At 52.8% G+C, this 21042-nt stretch overlaps 1 protein-coding gene across 3 annotated transcripts in view; it reads left to right on the forward strand.

Annotated features, from left to right (window-relative positions):
• The window catches only part of PSME4 (proteasome activator subunit 4), a 238832-nt gene that overhangs the window by 176053 nt on the left and 41737 nt on the right, over positions 1-21042 (forward strand). For all 3 annotated transcript variants that reach the window (XM_030557730.1, XM_030557731.1, XM_030557732.1), the window contains one exon: positions 7369-7473. In XM_030557730.1, the coding sequence (XP_030413590.1) occupies positions 7369-7473 (105 nt within the window). The remainder of the gene's footprint in view (positions 1-7368; positions 7474-21042) is intronic.

Genomic DNA, 21042 nt, shown 5'->3' on the forward strand with positions numbered 1-21042 from the left:
TTCTCACTCAAAGTGACCTTCTAGTGCCACCTGAGCCTCACTCTCCGCTCCTAGACACAGAGGACTCCTTTCTTGACCTGCCACTTTCTCCACCTGAACTGGCTTTCACCGACGGTGACCTTGAGCTACAACAGCAAGCGGAGTTCTCCCCTCCTGCTTCTCCTCCACAGGCACCTTTACCACCTCAGGTTACGGCTCAAGCCCAGCAGCCTCATTTTCCCTATGTTGTCCCCCCGTGGGTGATGCCTGGGTTCTCCTATCCCTTGCCTTGGCCTCAGTGGTACCCGTGGCAGAATCCTCCTACCAATCATCTTCCTTCGGTGCCTCAATCTCCTGCTCCATCCACTTCCCGGGTGCCTGAGCCCCCTCCAGAGTCTGGGAGCTATGCACCATATCCTGACTCGCCTAACCCTAACTCTCCATTAGCCTCAGATGAAGCCATCCTCCCTCCACCTCCACGGTCCGTGGATGACTGCAAACAATTTCAAGAACTTTTCAGGAGAGTTGCAATCAGTCAGGATATCCCTTTAGAAGAGGTTCAGAAGAATCAGCACAAACTCCTCAAAATTCTTCAACCATCTGCGCCCTCGAAAATCGCGCTCCCTATAAATGAAGCACTCATGGAGCCAGCTGACACCCTCTGGCAAACCCCAGCTTCTCTAGTACCAACTTGTAAGAAGATCAAACGTAAATACTACGTTCCTGCAAAGGATGCAGACTTCCTATTTTCTCATCCACCACCGAACTCTCTTGTCATTGATACAGTTACACAGCGAACTAAACAGACACAATATCGACCAACCCCACAAGACAAGGATCTTAGACGCCTTGATGTCCTGGGCCACAAGGTTTATACATCCTCTACACTACAGTTCAGGATTGCAAACTATTCTGCTCTCCTCGCCAGCTATGATTTTGATAATTATAATAAGCTTCTCGAATTTGCCTCATATATCCCAGAGGACAGAAGAGCAGACTTCAAATCAATCCTGTCTGAGGGACAACTGATCTCCAGAAAGGCCCTACAAGCGTCCTTAGACACAGCGGACACAGCAGCCCATACCACTGCAACTGCTGTGGTTATGCGCAGATTCTCATGGCTGTCTGCGTCAGGCATTCCTAAAGAGCTGCAGACCAAAGTGGAGGACCTCCCCTTTGATAAGGACAAACTCTTTTAAAAAAAAAAACTGATGAACTCCTCCACACCACGAAAGATTCGAGAGCGACACTGCTCACCCTGGGCATTCATCCACCACTTCCCAGGAAACAACGATACCAACCATACCAAAGACCACGCACACATCAGTACTGTCGCCCTCAATCCAGACTATATGACGCAACTAGGAATCGTACTAGACCGCCCAAACGCAGACAAAATCAAAATCAAGCCACCACCTTCCGTTTACCAGGCAATAAACAACAGTTTTGAAGCTTTGGTCAAGGGTCTGCACGACCACCCCTTGATTCCACCACTTACCTGTCCATTTGGCCACCGCCTCCAGTATTTCCAACATGCTTGGCAGCGGATTACACAGGACCATTGGGTCCTCGAAATAGTTCGGACCAGTTACTCCATCCCATTCATATCCTACCCTCCTACCCTTTCCCCTTCCCCGTCCCTCTTCAGGGACCCCTCTCACGAACAATTACTTCGCACAGAAGTGGCACACCTTCTGCAACTAGGCGCAGTGGAACCTGTGCCGCCGCAACATCAAGGGACAGGGTTTTACTCCCATTACTTTCTAACGCAGAAGAAAACCGGGGGATGGAGGCCTATACTAGACCTATGCCGACTGAACAAATTTGTGAAGACACAAAGATTTAAGATGGTCACATTGGGCACAATAATACCTGCATTGGATCAAGGGGACTGGTTCACAGCCCTCGACCTACAAGATGCTTACTTCCATATATCAATACATCCAGCTCACAGACGCTTCCTACGATTCACAATCAGTCAGGATCACTTCCAATACAGAGTTCTCCCTTTCGGACTCTCCACAGCTCCAAGAGTTTTTTCCCAAAACCCTAGCCGTGGTTGTGGCTCACCTCCGCAAACACGGGGTCACACTTTTCCCCTGCCTGGACAATTGCCTCATCAGGGGCAACTCCTATGGCGAGACACTTCAAGCCACGTGCTTCGCCATCTCCATTTTTCACAACCTAGGCCTCCAAATAAACATTCAAAAATCTACCCTGATACCTATGCAACAGATCGAATTCATTGGAGCTTATCTCGACTCAACTCAGAGCAAGGCCTCGCTCCCATACAACAGATTCCTCGCTATCACGCGGCTCATACATACGTTCTCTATTCGTCCCAGGACGCAAGCAAGAATCTGCCTACAGCTCCTTGGTCACATGGCAGCTACCACCTTTGTGGTCAAGACGCCAGGCTACATATGCGATGCCTCCAGGGCTGGCTCAACTCCAATTTCAAACCCAGCAGATATCCCTTAGGGATGCTGCTAACTCCTCCACCTCATGTTATAGATTCCCTACAATGGTGGACAAGTCCAGAAAACCTCTGCACAGGGGTTTCCTTCCAGCAACGATCCCCAACGCTCATGCTCACCACGGACACTTCCCTGATTGGTTGGGGAGCGCATCTAGGGGAACACAGGGCACAAGGCAGGTGGTCTGCATCAGAGACACATCTACACATAAATCTCTTAGAGCTCAGAGCAGTGAGGAGAGCATGCCTTCACTTTCTTCCCCTCATAAAGAACAAATACCTGCGAGTCTTGACAACATAGCATGTATGTATTACATAAACAGACAAGGGGGAGCACGATCACATTCCCTCTGCATGGAAGCCATTTGACTATGGAATTGGTGCATACGACATCGAATACAGATCATTGCTTCCTATCTACCAGGCTGTCACAACACGACTGCCGACGCACTCAGCAGACACTTCTCGATGGAACACGAATGGGAACTGCACCCTGCAGTACTCCAACAGCTCTTCTCCCACTGGGGCACGCCGTCCATAGATCCCTTTGCCACGAATCGAAACCGGAAATGCCCTCTGTTTTGCTCCAGGGCGGGACTCGGGATTGCATCCTTAGGGGATGCATTCCTCATCCCATGGCACAACTGCCTCCTGTATGCCTTCCCACGTATCCCTCTACTACACACTGTTCTTCGGAAGATCGCGGACGACAAGGCCTAGGTCATCCTTATAGCCCTGGCTTGGCCAAGACAGACGTGGTACCCCTACCTCCTCCGCATGTCCTCCTGTCACCCATGGGATCTCCCCAAGAGACCAGACCTCCTTTACCAGGACAAACGGACAAGTCCTTCACCCCCAGCTCCAAAAGCTCCACCTCACAGCCTGGTTCCTTCATGGTTCCAAACCCATGAACTAGCCTGTTCCGAGCAGGTCCAATACATCCTCCTGCACAGCCGGAGAGACTCCACTCATAAAACCTACCTTTCAGAAGTAGAGACATTTCGCTCTTTGGTGCTCGCATAAACATTTAGCACCCAATAATGTGACCCTCCCTAACATTCTAGACTACCTCCTGAAACTAAAACAAGACGGACTCTCGATCAGCTCCATCAAAGTGCACCTGGCGGTGCTTACCACCTTCCATGACCTATTGGATGGGTACTCACTCTTTACACACCCCACCATTAAACGCTTTCTCGCTGGCCTGCAAAATCTTTACCATGAGATTCACCCAACAGTGGCTACATGGAATCTTCACCTCGTACTTCATGCCCTCATGAAACCTCCATTTGAGCCGTTGGCTACCTCCTCTCACCTCCATATGTCCATGAAGGTGGCTTTCCTAGTCGCCATAACATCAGCGAGGAGAGTTGGTGAAATGAGCGCCCTCATGGCCCACCCTCCCTACACAATCTTCTCCAAAGATAAAGTCACTTTGAGACCACATCCTAAATTTCTTCCTACGGTGGTGTCAACCTTCCACGTCAACCAACCTATATACCTATCTAATTTCTATCCCAAACCTCGCAAAACTCTGCAGGAAGCAACCCTGCATACTCTCGACGTGAGGAGAGCAATTGCCTTTTATTTAGAACGGACTAAACCATTTCGCAAGTCTCCACGACTCTTCGTTTCCATTGCCGAAAGATCAAGGGGCACGGCTATCTCTAAACAACGTCTATCCAAGTGGATCTCTGACTGCATCAGATCCTGTTACCGTGCGAAGAATCTTCAACCGCCCGATAACATTAGAACTCATTCCACTAGAGCCATATCGGCATCCATTGCCTTCTTACACAACGTTCCCATTCCTGATATCTGCAAGGCGGCTACATGGTCATCCGAACATACGTTTGCAAAACACTATGCTCTCACGCAAGACACCATGGCAGACGCAATAGTAGGCCATACAGTACTATCTTCAGTACTCCCTGCCGCATCTCCAAAGTCCCACCAGCCTTAGTGGGTACTGCTACACATTCACCTAGAGTGGAGCACCCACAGGCACAGCACTCGAAGAAGAGAAAGTTACTCACCTTGCAGTAACTGAAGTTCTTCGAGATGTGTGTCCCTGTGGGTGCTCCACTCCCCGCCCACCTCCCCTCTACTTTGGAGTACTAGTATGATGCTCTACGGTAGAGAAGGAACTGAGGAGGGTGTGGGCGCACGCACTCAGGAAGATTCCAACTAGACGGGAGATACCATCTGGGTGCATGCACCCCAACCAGGCACTGCTACCGAAAATCTCCGATCAACAGCACCGGGATGCACTGTCACCTAGAGTGGAGCACCCACAGGGACACACATCTCGAAGAACTTCAGTTACTGCAAGGTGAATAACTTTCTCATGACAGCTACAACTCCCTGGGCTACTTCCCCATGGCCTCCTCCAAACACCTTCTTTCTCCTCACCACAGGACCTTCCTCTTGGTGTCTGATAATGCTTGTACTCCTTAGTCCTGTAGCAGCACACCCTCTCACTGTCAGCTCCTTGCACCTCTTGCTCCCAGCTCCTCACATGCACTTCCTCTCCTCTGGCTCCCCCCTTGCTGACTGGAGTGAGCTCCTTTTTAAACCCATGTGCCCTGATTAGCCTGCCTTGATTGGCTGCAGGTGTTCTAATCAGCTTGTCTGCCTGAATTGGTTCTAGCAGGTTCCTGATTACTCTAGTGCAGCCCCTGCTCTGGTCACTCAGGGAACAGAAAACTACTCAGCCCGTGACCAGTATATTTGCCCTCTACCAGACTCCTTTTACCCCACTGGCCTGGGTCTGTCACAATATATAAAATAATTCCCCTGGCATACTGCTTAAATATGAATATATAGTACTATAGTAAATGAAAGTGTATTCACACTACTGTGACTCTTTTGGGTAATGTTGATTGCCAGTTTGGCTCCTGAACCATTGAGGTCTGAATATCACTGATTTAGACAACTTTTGAGTGCCACATTCAATCAATTTTAAAATTTCAGAGAATATTCTATGTAGTGTAGTCCTAGCATGTTTGTCCCAGGATATCAGAGAGATAAGATGGGTGAGGTAATATCTTTTATTGGACCAACTTCTGTTGATGAGAGCGACAAGCTTTTGAGGTCTGGGCCTGAAAAGGAGCTTTTTTTGGCTTGAAAGCTTGTTTCACTCAACACAAGTTGGTCTAATAAAAGATATTACCTCACTCAGGGAATAGTCTGGGCATCAATGGGCAGAACTGTACTGATTTTGGTGAAAATTGGAAAACCAGAAGGTGGAAATGGGGGGGAACGCACAGAACCTCTCTCATCTGGTTAGTAGACCCAGCACCTTAAACCACTTGTGTAATTGTTACTTCTGGGGGAATTCTGCGCCTAAAAATTAAAAATTTTGCACACAGGGTTTTAAAATTCTGCAAATTTTATTTTGTCAAAGTAAAGCTGTATAATCATGCCAGTTTCATTTTTTTTGGTAATTTATTTCAAAATACCTGTCAGCAAGTATGTTTGTATCAATACAGACACACACAAAAATTCCCCCAGAAATAGAGTTAAAGAAACTCCTATGACAACCCAGTTCCTGTTTCTCTGCCCCTTTCCCCACAGAGCCCAGCCAGGGGGCCAGATACTTACCCCCCCCCGCAGAGCCCAGCCATGGGGCCCTCCTTGGCCCAGACACTCACATCCCCTACCCCCCAGAGGCCAGCTGCGGGCGGCCCCCAGCCCATAAACTCTCACCTCCCCTCCCAAAGCCCAGCTGCATCCGCCCCAGCTCAGACACTCACCCTCTGCCCCCCAGAGGCCAGCTGCAGCCACATCCTCCCTAGCCCAGGCACTCACATCCCCTACACCCAGAGCCCAGCTGTTGGCCCCCCTCCAGCCCAGACATTCTCTCATACCCCCTACTTCCCAGATCCCAGGGATCCAGAGAGAGAAACAGCCTGATGCTGGGTCTGGGCTTATACGCAGTTTCCTGCATGCCACCGCCTCCGTCCTTCATGGCATGCTAAGTACTGCAGTTGCTGGGAATCCTCTGGATCTCTTTCTGGCCCCTTCCCAGCCCCCAACCCCTGGCCTTGTCTTCTATTTGCGAGTTGGGCTGCGCCAGGTCAGCGGCCCCTAGTGGTGGCCAACATCTCTGCAGCCCATTTGGGAGGGGGTGAATTCTGTGTGCACAACATTAATTTCTGCAAAATTCTACGTTGCGCAGTGGTGCAGAATTCCCCCTGGAGTAAATAATTGTCTATAGATCAAAAAGCTGGTTGATGGCAGCCAGTAACACCTTTCAGTGTAACAAAACCCCCATCTCAGTTCTGCCTATCTTCTCAATACAGTTTTAAAATGTAGACATCCTGAAAGAGAGGAGATGGAAGGAAGAGGAAAGAATAAGAATGGTGCGGAGAATGGAGTGAATGGGGATGACACAGAGCCCCTGGCACAGGAGGGAAGGAGGGATTGGGGAACACACAGAACCTTTGGCATGGGAAGACATGGGGTGAGAATGGGGGGCACACAGAGACCCGTCATGGAGGATGGGGTGGGTGATTGCAGAAATAGAAGGGGATGGGAGGGTGGCACACAAGGAATGTGGGGAAAGACTAGATGAATGTAAGGAGCCCCTGGTGTGCACAAAGCACTCAGCCTGCAGAAACAACAAAGTCTGCAATCCTGTAGTAGTATTGTACTTAGACTGAAATGACCCAACAGGCCACATATGTGTGAACTTGACTGAGCAGTAGTTCAGAGTACCCTCTAAATAAAGTAGAAAGAGATGTTGGCAGTTTGAATTGTTGCCTTTCCTGGTAATTTTTTTCAGGATTCTAATAATGTTGAGCTACTGTAAGAAGCAAATTTCTCTTTGAGGGGTTGGGAGTTATAGAAGTTAAGTAGGAGTCATACATGGCAAAATCCATAATCTCACCTTTTGCTTTTCTGTTGAGTAGGTAGAGAAACTTTGGAAGCTTTTGTGCCCACTACTTCGAACAGCTTTATCCAATATTACCGTGGAAACATATAATGATTGGGGAACATGTATAGCAACTTCCTGTGTAAGTTCTCCATATTTTTTAGCTTTGCTCATTATTCATGTTAAAATAAATTAAATGCACATTTTTGGTAATATGTAAACAAGAATTTTATGAAGAAAAATATTTAGATTTATTGTATTAGGATTAAATTCAGAGTAGTAAATACAACCTAAAAATTGCATTACATACTAATCCTTGTAGTCCCACAGAAAAGAGTAAAATGCATTTTCTCATTCACAATTGTGGATGCTTTTTCTTCTGGAAGTGTAGTTCACACTTCCATCTGCTTTCTAGTTTTGTGATAACTGTGTAAGAACTAGCTGTCAATTACATTAATCTCTGCACTTACTGTAAAATCTTGTACCATTAGTGCTGAATTTTTCCTTGATCTCCTTTTGAAGCTCATACCACAGAACTGTCCTCAGTTTATAAAATAAAAAGTGCAAAGTTTAATCATGTGCATATTGAAAAGGATCTGGAAAATATATAGATGCAGATTAACATTGTATAGGGTGGCCTTTTGACCTTTAAGGGCTTGTCTGCACTTGAAATGCTACAGCAACATAGCTGCACCACTTCAGTGTAGAGCAGTGGTTCTCAACCAGGGTACATGTGCCCCTGGGGGTACGCAGAGGTCTTCCAGGGGGTACATCAACTCATCCAGATATTTGCCTAGTTTTACAATAGACTACATAAAACACACTAGCAAATTCAGTACAAACTAAAATTTCATACAGACAATGACTTGTTTTATACTGTTCTATATAATATACGCTGAAATGTAAGCACAATATTTATATTGCAGTTTGTTTATTTTATGATATGGTAAAAATGAGAAAGCAAGCAATTTTTCAGTATTAGTGTGCCGTGAACGCTTTTTTGTATTTTTATGTCTGATTTTGTAAGCAAGTAGTTTTTAAGTGAGGTGAAACTTGGGGGTTATGCAAGACAAATCAGACTCCTGAAAAGGGTACAGTAGTCTGGAAAGGTTGAGAACCACTGGTGTAGAGGCTGCCCACAACGATGGGAGGAGTTCTTCCAACGGTGTAGTAATCCACCTCCCCAAGAGGCAGTAGCTAGAGTTGACAGAAGAATTCTTCCTTTAACCTAGCACGGTCTACCGGTATGGGGTGGGTAGGTCTGCTTAACGCCGCCGCTCAGGTGTATGGATTTTTCATACCTCTGAGCAACATAGTTAAGATTATTTAATTCTTCTTTGAGTGCTTGCTCATGTCAATTCCGTTCTAGGTGTGCACGTGCCTATATGCACAGTCGTCTGAGATTTTTGCCTTGGTGGTATCCGTAGGGTCAGATGCAGCTCCCTCTTGAGTGCTGCGCTCATGCGTTGGTATATTAATCACTGTCAGCCCTATGCCCTCTCAGTTTCTTCTTACCGCCTGTGACGGTTGGTCAGAGCGCCTTGTCTTGCGTCACAAGAGCGTTAGTTAGTTCTTACAGTCCATTGTTGTCTCCTTCGTTGTCAGTTGATAGGTACTTAGACCTGTAAGTTAAGTGTTAAAGTAGTTGTTTAGGAGTTGAGAGTCCCGGCTGGGACTTCACCTTGGAGTGGGGCATGCGCCATTCTGCACGCTTTAAGCCATGTTCATTGTACAGCAGACTGATGCCCATTAGTGACCCCCACAAGAGCTGTTTAAAGTGTTTGGGGGAGTCCCACAGAAACAGGATCTGCAAATGCTTTCACACTCGAACTCGGAGTGGGATATCCGCTTAAGGATCTTTCTCATGGAGGCTACGCTTCCTCCTACCTCGGAGCCCTCTTGGTCAGGCTCCATGCCCAGCACCTCAGCATTGGCGTGCAATGCCCCACGGCACCAGAACCCACCTGGGACCATTCTCCCTTCCCAGTGCCTAAGAAGTGGTCGAAGTCGACGGGCCCATTGGCACTGCAGAAAAAGGGGGCTTTGGGCAAAGGACCTGTGTTAGGCCAGGTGCCTGCCCCGGAGCTGCTCAGGAGAACCGCTGTAGTCGGCCCCCCAGTCCAGCCAGGGACTTGCCTCCGACATGCAGGAGCAGTAAGAGGTCCCGGCCGCTAGTAGGGGTCATCTTTGCCCAAAGCAGGCCCAGCAGCCAAAGAGCAAGTACGCTGACCACTATTGCAGACACCAACCAAGGTGATGGACCTGGCGAAGGCCCTTGCATCTATAGGCAAGCCGGTTAGGGAACCATCCCCTAAAGCAGTGAAGCATCCCCGATCCCCGGACTGCAGGCGTCAGTCCCCATCACCGTATCCCCGGCACCACAGCCTTGGTCCGCAGTTAGAAGACACAGGTCCCTGATGTCAAGGCACAGGACATCTGAGTCGCGACACTGATCTGGGTACCCATAGTACCATCAGCTCTCCCACCAGAGTTCACCACAGCTCAGATCACCATAACCTAGGCGGTCTCCTAGGTGTCAATCCCCCCCAGTGCGAGATCATTCCCGGTCACGGCACCGGTCTCCGGCTTACCAGTACCTCTCGTCAGGCAGGCACCGGTCCTCGCCCTCTGACTGGTCGCCAACAAGAGTCAGTCGGCAGACTCAGGCATCTACAGCTCCGCCCTGGTCAGCAGAAGGGCAATGGTCCAAGCCTGAAAGGGAGTTCTGCCCCTCGCCTATAAAAGGCAAATTGCCTTCGGCCTATGAGACTGGCGCGGTTCCTCCAGCAGCGATGTGGAGGCAGGGGCAATGGTCCACTCAGTGGCAGTACTGGAACCTGTGGGGTGTACCTGTTATGCCGGTCCCATACTCCCACTGTTCCTCCCAGGCCACATCAGACAAGCTGCCCTGGCATAGCTGGCACCCAAGTCGGAGCACAGTGCAGAATCCGACACGGGGGCAACACAGCAGGCACTGACACCCAAGGAGGCATCCCCAGATGAGCAAGGAGTAGCTGTACCTCCCCCTGCTGTGCAGTCAATGGCAGGACCCTCGCAAACAAGCAGCTCCCCCAGCCCCCTGACGACGTCAAGGAGCACCGGACCCTGCTCAAAATGGTGGCTGCCAACCTACTTGGAGGTCAAGGAGCTAGCAGGGGGTCCAACGACCTCTTTAATGTTATATCTCATTTACCCTGGCCCAGGTCGCGTTGCCCGTCCACCCAGGGGTCCTTAAAATTGCCAAGTGTATGTGGCAGACCCCCCTCTTCCATCCCACCTATCTCCAAAAGGCAGAAGAGAAGTACTTTGTCCCTGCAAAGGGGGTTGAGTACTGCCACCCACCCTCCAGGGGGATCCGTGGTTGTGACTGCTGGCAACGAAAGGACAGGTGAGTGGCACACTGAAAAATTAAGACACCAAGAGGCTGGACTTGTTTGGCAAGAAAATTTATTTGACCACCAGTCTGCAATTTCAGGTGTCTAACCATCAGGGCCTGCTAGGCAGGTACAAGTTCAACCTGTGGGACTCCATCAGCATGTTCAAGGAGGGCCTCTCAAAGGACCAAGCCCAGGAGTTCGCTGTCTTGGTGGATGAGGGCAATACAGTGGTGAGAGGCACCCTCCAGATCACCTGAGATGCTACAGACTCAGCGATCAGGTAGTCACCTCCGCAGTGTTCATGAGGCTGAGCTCGTGATTACAGTCCTCTGGGTTGTCCCAGGAGATGCAGAGTATCCTTCAGGACCTTTCATTTGAGGGAACTGACTGACGCCTGGCTCCATGGCCTTACACTCATGTGCCACCCTCCATTTCCTGGGCTTTCACACCTCTCAGAAGGCTAGAAAGCCATTCTGTCCCCCACTGCCTCCGTCGAGGTCCTGCGGCGTCCCCCAGTCCAGCTTCTACAGGGAGAAGGACAGAGACAAAGGATTTCAATGGTGTCACCCTTCATCTTCCCATTCCTCGCCCAGCCTAGTTCTTCTAGAGGTCCAGGAAGCCAAAAACTGGTGTTTTGAGGATGCACACAAGGGCAGCACCCCAGTCACTCCCTAGAAGCCACCCCCTGCTCTTTTCTCAACTTCCTGCATCCCTTCCAGTCAGCCTGGTTGTGGCTGACCTCAGACCGTTGGGTGCTCGACATAATATCTTCAGCTTTAACCCTGCAGTTCGTGGCCGACTCTCTCTCCCACTCCCCTACCCTGTCCCTCTTTAGGGACTCATTTCATGAGCAACTCCTCTGTCAGAAAATTGAGAGTCTCCTACACCTGGAGATCCCTCCAGACATGAGGGGAAAAGGGTTCTTGTCCCGCTGTTTCCTAATCCCAAAGCAGAAGGGTGCCTCAGACCCATTGTGGACCTGCACTGCCTCAACAAGTCTCTCAAGAAGTTAAAGTTTTGCATGGTCTCGCTGTCCTCCATTATTCCCTCCCTGGATCCGGTAGACCGGTGCACCACCCTTGACTTGAGGGATGCATAGTTCCATTTTTCCGGGGCACAGGCATGTCCTCTGTTTTGGGTTGGGCCACTGCCATTTTCAATTCGCTGCCCTTCAGTTTCTGGTCAGCCCTGAGAGTGTTTGCAAAGTGCGTAGCACTAATCACTGCCTACCTGAGGCTCTGAAGGGTGAAAATGTATCCATACCTCGACAACTGGCTAGTGAAGAGCCAGTCCTGGAATCAGATGCGGTAGCATCTCGATCTGGTTTGCTCCACCTTTCGAGACCTGAGGCTGCTGAAAAATGAGAAAAAAATTGGTCTTTAATGCCTGTACAACATGTAGAGTTCATTGGAGTGGTCCTCTACTCTACTCAGGCCAGAATCTTCCTCCCTGAAGCTCAGTTCCAAGCCATGGTGGGCCTGATCTCGTGCATACAAGCCTACCCTCTCGCCACTGCTCTCACATGCCTATGATTGTTGGGCCGCATGGCAGCCTGCACTTACCTGGTCTGGCATGCACGACTCCGCCTCAGGCCCCTACCGGCATGGCTGGCGTTGGTCTCATCCCCAACAGAAACAGCATGCACCATGTGGTCAGGGTCATGCACCACATACTGCTGTCACTCACATGGTGGTGGAATCCTGCATCAGTGTTAGAGAGGGTTCCATTTTGTGGCTCCATCGCCGTTGGTGACCCTTGTCTCTGATGCCTCGGACCTAGCATAGGAACCCACCTGGGAGATCTCAACATGGAAGGTCGTTGGTCAAGTCACAAATGCTCCTTGCGCATCAATATTAAGATGCTCAGAGCAATTCACCTGGCCTGTCAAGCCTTCCTACCTCACATAAAAAGCAAGGTGGTCCAGGTCCTGATGGACAGTACAGAGGATATGTTTTGTATCAACAAGCAAGGCAGTGCCAGGTCATCTGCTCTTTGCCAGGAAGGCCTCAGGCTCTGGAACTACCATGTACAACATGGCATCCATCACGTAGCCGCATGCCTCCCCAGGGCCAGGAACCACTTTGGCAGATTGCCTCAGCAGGACCTTCTCGTCTCGCCACAAATGGTCCCTCTGTTGGCCAGTTTCATCTTCCAGAGGTGGGGAACTCCCCAGGTGGACTTGTTTGCATTCAGGCAGAACACGAAATGCCACGTTTTCTGCTCAATTCTGGGAATTGACAGAGGCTCCCTGTCAGACAGTTTTCTGCTCCTGTGGTCCTCCTCTGTTGTACACCTTCCCTCCGGTGCCGCTGATTCACAGAGTTCTCATGAAAGTCAAGCAGGACAAGGTGAAGGTGATCCTCATAGCACCAGCTTAGGTTCGGCATGCTGCTGGACTTCCTGCTGGCTGCTCTGTTACAGCTGCTGCTCAGGCTGGACCCACTGCCCCAAAACCACAGCAGTCTTCTGCGTCCAAATCTGGTGGCGCTGCACCTGGTTGCTGTCCAGCAGGTCCTGTTGGGCAACAGGAAGGTTGCTCTGCTGGAGGGTTGTCTGGAAGTGGTTCGCTTGTTGGACGTTGGATAAAGTTATTCGGCCCGAGCAGGCTTTGCTGCAGTTGATCCTGAACTACCTTCTGCATCTCAAGCTCCGAGACCTGTCCGTTTCATCTGTCAAGGTCCACTTGGCCACTATTTTGGCCTTCCGTCCGCTGCTCAAGGGTAGGTCAGTTTTCGCCCAGGACATGACTGCCAAGTTCTTCTTCGAGTGATTGCTCACATCCATTCCAGTTAGGTGTGCGCGCCGCGCGTGCACGTTCGTCGGAAACTTTTTACCCTAGCAACTCCAGTGGGCCGGCAGGTCGCCCCCTGGAGTGGCGCCGCCATGGCGCCCAATATATATCCCTGCCGGCCCGCCCGCTCCTCAGTTCCTTCTTACCGCCGTGTCGGTCGTTGGAACTGTGGAGCGCGGCATAGCTGTCCTCCACGTCCCTAGCTCTCCTAGTTATCTATCGTTATCTATTGTTATTCTCTAGTTCCATTACAGTTGTTAAATAGTTTGTTAAGTTGATAGTTAAGTTAATTAGTTATAAAGTACTTCTTCGCCGGGGGCTTAGCCCTTCCCGGCACCCGGCACCGGGCTCATGCCTGGTTCGCCGGGCTTCAAGCAGTGTGCGGCCTGCAAGAAGCCCATGCCTACCAGCGATCCCCACGAAGCGTGCCTGAAGTGCCTCGGGGAGTCGCACAGATCTGACAAGTGCCGCATCTGTAAGGCCTTTAAGCCGAGGACAAAGAAGGAGAGGGATCAAAGGCTCCGAACTCTCCTGATGGAGGCGGCACTTGACCCGGCGGCTTCGCAGGCCGTGGTATCGGCACCGGCACCGGATCGCTCCGGCACCGAGAAGACTCCTCGGCACCGACCCTCTCCGGCACTGGAGCCAGAGCCAAGGCCGTCGAAGTCTAATACTCCGGCCAGGCAGACCCGGCTAGAGCGCCCGGCCTCGACATCAGCCGCGGCGCCGCCGGCACCGTCAGCACCGTTGACTCCGGGCCCGGCGGGTCCGTTGAGTCCGGTGCCGCCGAGCTCCCCCATGAGATCTGGGGTTGAGATAGTGGTCCCATCCACACCGGAGACCTTTGCCTCGGCTCGGGACCTTATTGCCCTGACGGAGCCTACTCGGCTGCCACCCCCGGTACCTCCGGTGCGGGTCGCGTCCAGAGGCAAGCCCATGATGTCGGCACCGCCCACAGACAGTCGTTCGCCATCCAGGTCCCGACGTCTTGGGCGCTCCAGATCCCGACGCCGCTCGCAGTCCCGGCACCGCTCCCCTCAGCGGTACCGGTCGCACTCGCGGCACCGGTCGGCATCGAGACGGTCGCGGTCAGGCTCCAGTCGACACCGGCACCGCGACTCCAGGAGCAGGTCCCGACGCTACTCGCCGCACCGGTCGACCTCCCGGCACCGAGCTGGTGGCAGGTCCCGGTCCCGGTCCCGGTCTCGCTCGACCTCCCGGCACCGAGCTGGTGGCAGGTCCCGGTCGACCTCCCGGCACCGAGCTGGTGGCAGGTCCCGGTCCCGGTCGATCTCCCGGCACCGAGCTGGTAGTAGGTCCCGGCACCGAAGCGGCGCCCGGTACCGAAGCGGCGCCCGGCACCGTGACAGATCCCGGTCCCGGTCCCGATCCCGGCACCGATATGACTCCCGGCACCGGTCCCCGGCACCGAGACGATCCTCCGTGCCGGCCCGCGCAGACCCGTACCATCCAGGGTCGGCCCCGCCGTGGCCCTCGAGGCAGCCGTCCGTATCCTCCCAGACGGACAGCGGCTATGCGCTGGGCACCGACCGGCAGGCGGCGCTGTTTGCTGATCCGCCGCTGCAGGACCAAGGCCCACAACAGTGGGGATTCTGGACACCCTGGGCGTACCATCAGGCCCAGGGCCCCCAGCAGCTCCCTGCTAGGCCGGCGACTGCGGAGCGTAGGGCCCCTGAAGCCTCTTTGTCTCGCCCCCCTCCCTCCCCGGAAGGGGACGAAGGGTCCAAACAGCAGGACTCCGCTGTGGCTCCGGAGACAGAGGCGAGGGCTGAGGAAGGACCCTCAGTTGGACACTATTGTGCCTGGGGTCTCATCATCCTCCTCCCCGGATGAGGCGGTGGCGGGTACCTCCTCCAACAGTCCCCCCCCGCTGGATCTCAGGGCGCACCAGGACCTCCTCAGGCGATTGGCTCAAAACCTGAGTCTGCAGGCAGAGGAGGTCTCGGAGATAGAGGACCCAATTGTCACCATCCTCTCTTCCGATGCTCCCACCAGGGTCGCCCTGCCGTTCATACGGACCATCCAGGCCAATGCCAATACTATCTGGCAGTCCCCGGCCTCCATCCCTCCGACAGCGAAAGGAGTCGAGAGGAAGTACATGGCCCCTTCTAAGGGGTACGAATATTTACATGTTCACCCGACTCCCGGTTCACTGGTAGTGCAATCGGTGAACGATAGGGAGCGTCACGGCCAGGAGGCTCCGGCCCCCAAATCCAGAGAAGCCAGGCGGATGGACCTCCTTGGCCGTAAGGTGTATTCGGCTGGGGCGCTGCAGCTCAGGGTCTCTAACCAGCAGGCCCTGCTGAGCAGATACGCCTTTAACTCCTGGGTGGCAGTGGACAAATTTAAGGAGCTGCTGCCACAGGATGCTCGCCAAGAGTTTACGGCCATCCTGGACGAAGGCAAGAAGGTCGCGCGCACGGCCTTACAAGCCTCCTTGGACGCTGCGGACTCGGCTGCCCGTACCCTCGCGTCAGGAGTTACGATGCGTCGCATCTCCTGGCTGCAGGTTTCCGGCCTTCCGCCAGAGCTCCAGCACACGATACAGGACCTTCCTTTCGAAGGCCAGGGCCTGTTTTCCGATAAGACAGACCCCAGACTTAAGAGTTTAAAGGACAACCGGGTCATTGCGCGGTCCCTCGGGATGCACACCCCCGTGACACAGCGTAGACCCTTTAGGCCGCAACAACAGCAGCACCGTCGGCCGTTTTCCCAGTTCCGCCAGCGGCAGGACCTTTACAGGCGCCGCGGCAGGAACGGGAGGCGCAGGCAGTCGGGGAACCAAGGGGGGCAGAACCAAGGCTCCTCAAAACCCCCGCCTGGTCCTAAGCCTTCATTTTGAAGGTGCGCTCGAGGGCGCAGTAACAGTTTCCCCTATGGATCCTTCCCCCCCGTTTTCCAACCGCCTTTCGTTTTTCCTCCCGGCGTGGTCCCAAATAACATCGGACCGCTGGGTCTTAAGCGTGGTGCAGACGGGGTACCGCCTGCAGTTTGTTTCGTTTCCTCCTTCCCGCCCTCCTTCCTCGTCCCTCTTCAGGGACCCCTCTCACGAGCAATTCCTTCGGCAGGAGGTGCAGACGCTCCTCAGCAAAGGAGCTATAGAGGCGGTTCCCGAAAACGAGAAAGGCAAAGGGTTTTATTCCCGCTATTTTCTGATCCCCAAGGCCAAGGGGGGCCTCAGGCCTATCCTCGACCTGCGAGAGCTCAACAAATACCTCGTGAAGTTGAAGTTCCGCATGGTATCCCTGGGGACCATTATTCCATCCCTGGATCCGGGAGACTGGTACGCCGCCCTCGACATGCAGGACGCGTATTTCCACGTTGCCATTTGGCCACGCCACAGACGCTTCCTCCGCTTCGTTGTGGGGGCTCGTCATTATCAATTTGCGGTCCTCCCGTTTGGCCTGTCCACGGCCCCGAGGGTGTTTACAAAATGCATGGCAGTTGTCGTGGCGCATCTTCGGCGCAACCGTGTTCACGTGTTCCCTTATCTGGACGATTGGTTGATTCGGGGCACGTCGGAACAGCAGGTGTACAGCCATGTCCGCGTGATCACCGGCATGTTTGCGAGTCTGGGCCTCTTGATAAACACAGACAAGTCCACCCTGAGGCCCACTCAGAAGGTGGAATTTATCGGGGCCGTCCTGGACGCCACTGTGGGCAGGGCCTCGCTGCCTCGGCAGCGGTTCCAGACCATGGCGGCGATCGTTCAACGCTTGCGGTCAGCCCCGTTGACGTCAGTGAGGACATGTCTAACCCTGTTAGGCCACATGGCGGCGTGCACTTTTGTGACCGACTACGCTCGGCTCCGCATGAGGCCTCTCCAGTTGTGGCTTATCAGTCATTACAGGCCAAGGCAACCGTTAGACATGTTAATCACAGTCCCCCAGAAGATCTTAGATTCCCTCGGCTGGTGGTTGGACCAGTCCGTATTGTGTGCGGGTCTTCCCTTTCACCCGTCTCAGCCCTCGGTATCCCTGACAACGGATGCCTCAGATCTAGGCTGGGGGGCCCACCTAGGGACCCTGCGGACGCAGGGCCTATGGTCCCAGGAGGAGGTGGGGCTACACATCAACATGAGGGAGTTGAGAGCGGTCCGCCTTGCTTGCCAAACGTTTTGTCATCAGCTTCAGGGTCGTTGTGTAGCCGTGTTCACGGACAACACGACGACCATGTATTATATCAACAAACAGGGCGGCACCAGGTCCTCCTCCCTGTGCCTCGAGGCGATACGACTCTGGGACTTTTGCGTAGCCCACTCCATTCACCTCAGGGCTTCCTTCCTTCCCGGAGTACGGAACACGCTGGCGGATCGATTGAGCAGATCCTTCCTGTCACACGAGTGGTCCCTTCGCCCGGACGTCGCTCTCTCCATTTTCCGGAGGTGGGGTTATCCCCGGGTGGACCTCTTTGCGTCCAAGGGGAACAGGAAGTGCCAAGCGTTCTGCTCCTTTCAGGGCAGGGAGCCGGGGTCGATAGCGGATGCCTTCCTCATCCAGTGGTCGACCCACCTGTACTATGCGTTTCCTCCGTTCCCTCTGGTTCACAAGGTCCTCCTGAAGGTGCGCAGAGACAGGGCTCGTGTGATCATGGTGGCCCCGGCATGGCCCAGACAGCACTGGTACACCATGCTGCTGGACTTGGCCGTAGCCGACCCAGTTCCCCTGCCCCTTCATCCGGACCTGATTACCCAGGACCACGGGTCTCTCTATCACCCAGACCTGCAGTCGCTGCACCTAGCGGCGTGGCTCCTGCATGGCTAACTGGTTCCGAGCTGCGCTGCTCCACGCCTGTGAGAGAGGTGCTCTTGAGCAGCAGGAAACCGTCCACAAGAGCCACATATTCGGCGAAATGGAAACGCTTCTCCTGTTGGTGCGTAGAGAGAAATCTCCGCCCTATGGAAGTTTCGGTAACTGAAATCTTAGACTATGTTTGGTCCCTCAAAGAGCAAGGTCTGGCCTTATCGTCGTTGCGAGTCCATCTAGCAGCTATCTCCACCTTTCACCCGGGTGCGGACGGTCGCTCCGTTTTTTCTCACCCGACAGTGTCGAGATTCCTTAAAGGGCTGGAACGGTTATTCCCTAACGTCCGTCCCCCTGCTCCAACCTGGGATCTTAACCTGGTGTTGTCCCGGCTCATGGGGCCCCCCTTTGAGCCGTTAGCTACTTGCTCCCTGCTTTACCTCTCTTGGAAGGCTGCCTTTCTAGTAGCTATCACCTCAGCTAGACGGGTGTCGGAACTCCGAGCCCTTGTGGTAGACCCCCCATACACGGTCTTCCACAAAGACAAGGTGCAGCTTAGACCACACCCTGCCTTTCTACCCAAGGTGGTCTCAGCCTTCCACGTCAACCAAGAGATTTTCCTCCCGGTTTTTTTCCCAAAACCTCACTCCTCAGGCAGGGAGCAGCAGCTCCACTCGCTGGATGTCCGTAGAGCTCTCGCGTTCTACATAGAGAGGACCAAACCCTTCCGCAAATCCCCCCAGCTTTTCGTGGCGGTAGCGGACCGTATGAAAGGGCTTCCTATCTCCTCCCAGAGGTTATCCTCGTGGGTTGCGTCCTGTATCAGGACCTGTTATGACTTGGCCCATGTCCCTACGGGCCGTGTGACTGCGCATTCTACCAGGGCGCAGGCGTCGTCGCTGGCTTTCCTTGCCCGTGTGCCCATCCAAGAAATCTGTCGGGCAGCGACCTGGTCATCGGTCCACACCTTTGCTTCCCACTACGCCCTGGTACAGCAGTCGAGAGAGGATGCGGCCTTCGGAACTGCAGTGCTCCGTGCCGCGACTTCTCACTCCGACCCCACCGCCTAGGTATGGCTTAGGAGTCACCTAACTGGAATGGATGTGAGCAATCACTCGAAGAAGAAAAGACGGTTACTCACCTTTGTAACTGTTGTTCTTCGAGATGTGTTGCTCACATCCATTCCACACCCGCCCTCCTTCCCCACTGTCGGAGTAGCCGGCAAGAAGGAACTGAGGAGCGGGCGGGCCGGCAGGGATATATATTGGGCGCCATGGCGGCGCCACTCCAGGGGGCGACCTGCCGGCCCACTGGAGTTGCTAGGGTAAAAAGTTTCCGACGAACGTGCACGCGCGGCGCGCACACCTAACTGGAATGGATGTGAGCAACACATCTCGAAGAACAACAGTTACAAAGGTGAGTAACCGTCTTTTCCTCAAGGACCTCAAGTGCCTCTACCCACATGTCAGGGACCCCATTCCACCTTGGGACCTGAATCTTGTGCTGTTACGGCTCACGGGATCCCCCCTTTGAGCCTCTGGCTTCCTGCTCTCTCCTTCTCCTGTGCTGGATGGTTTCATTCCTAGTTGCGATAACATCTGCCCACCAGGTCTCCGAGATTAGGGCTTCTACCTCGGAGCCACCCTATATGGTCTTCTACAAAGACAAGGTCTAGCTGCTGCCACACCCGGCTTTCCTGCCCAAGGTGGTCTCGCAGTTGCATACAGGCCAGGACTTTTACTTATCTGTCTTTTTTCCAAAGTCACATAAGTTGGAGGAGGAGCGTAGATTGCATTCCTGACACGTTAGTAGGGCACTAGCCTTCTACATTGAAAGGACCAAGCCATTCCGCAAGTCGACACAATTGTTCGTCACTGTGCCTGACAGGATGAAAGGTCATCCAGTGTCCACTCAAGGAATTTCTTCTTATATCACTGCCTGTATTCACTGCTGTTATGATCATCTCCGAAAATTGTAACCACGCATTCAACCAGGGTGCAAGCCTCCTTGGCAGCTTTCCTAGCCCAAGTGCCTATCCAGGACAGCTGTAGGGCATCCAGATGGTCGTCTGTCCACATGTTCACGTCTCATTACGCATTTACCCAGCAGGCCTGGGACAATGCTGGCTTCGGTTGAGCAGTACTGCAAGCCATTAGACTGTGAGCTCCAAGCCCACCTCCAAGGATGCTGCTTGTGAGTCACCTAGAATGGAAACGACATGAGCAAGCACTCGAAAAATAAAAAACAGTTACCTACCTTTTTGTAACTGTTGTTCTTTGAGATGTGTTGCTCATGTCCATTCCATTATTGGCTCTCCTGACCCTCTGTTGGAGTTGCCAGCAAGAAGGAACTGAGAGGGTGTAGGGTTGGCAGCACCTAATATACCAATGCATGAGCGCAGCACTCAAGAGGGCACTACAGCTGATCCTACAGATACTGCTAAGGCAAAAATCTCAGACGACTGTGCACATGAGCGCATTCGTACCTAGAATGGAATGGACATGAGGAACACATGTTGAAGAACAACAGTTATGAAAAGGTATGTAACCTTTTTTTTCTAGTGTAGACCAGACCTTATATCTAGTAAGGTTTCTCTACACTGAATGTTTTTCATAACTAGATTACATCCTTTAAGATGTCATAGAAATTAAAATAACACCATTTTAAAATCACTGTAGTTTACCAAGCAATTTGTAATAAATATTTGTATTACTGCACATGCTTAGAATGCCACATATCTCTATGATCCTGATTTTATTTTTCTTGGATTGGACCCTAAT

The sequence above is a fragment of the Gopherus evgoodei genome, chromosome 3, assembly GCF_007399415.2.
Source record: "Gopherus evgoodei ecotype Sinaloan lineage chromosome 3, rGopEvg1_v1.p, whole genome shotgun sequence".
NCBI classification, from domain to species: Eukaryota; Metazoa; Chordata; order Testudines; family Testudinidae; genus Gopherus; species Gopherus evgoodei.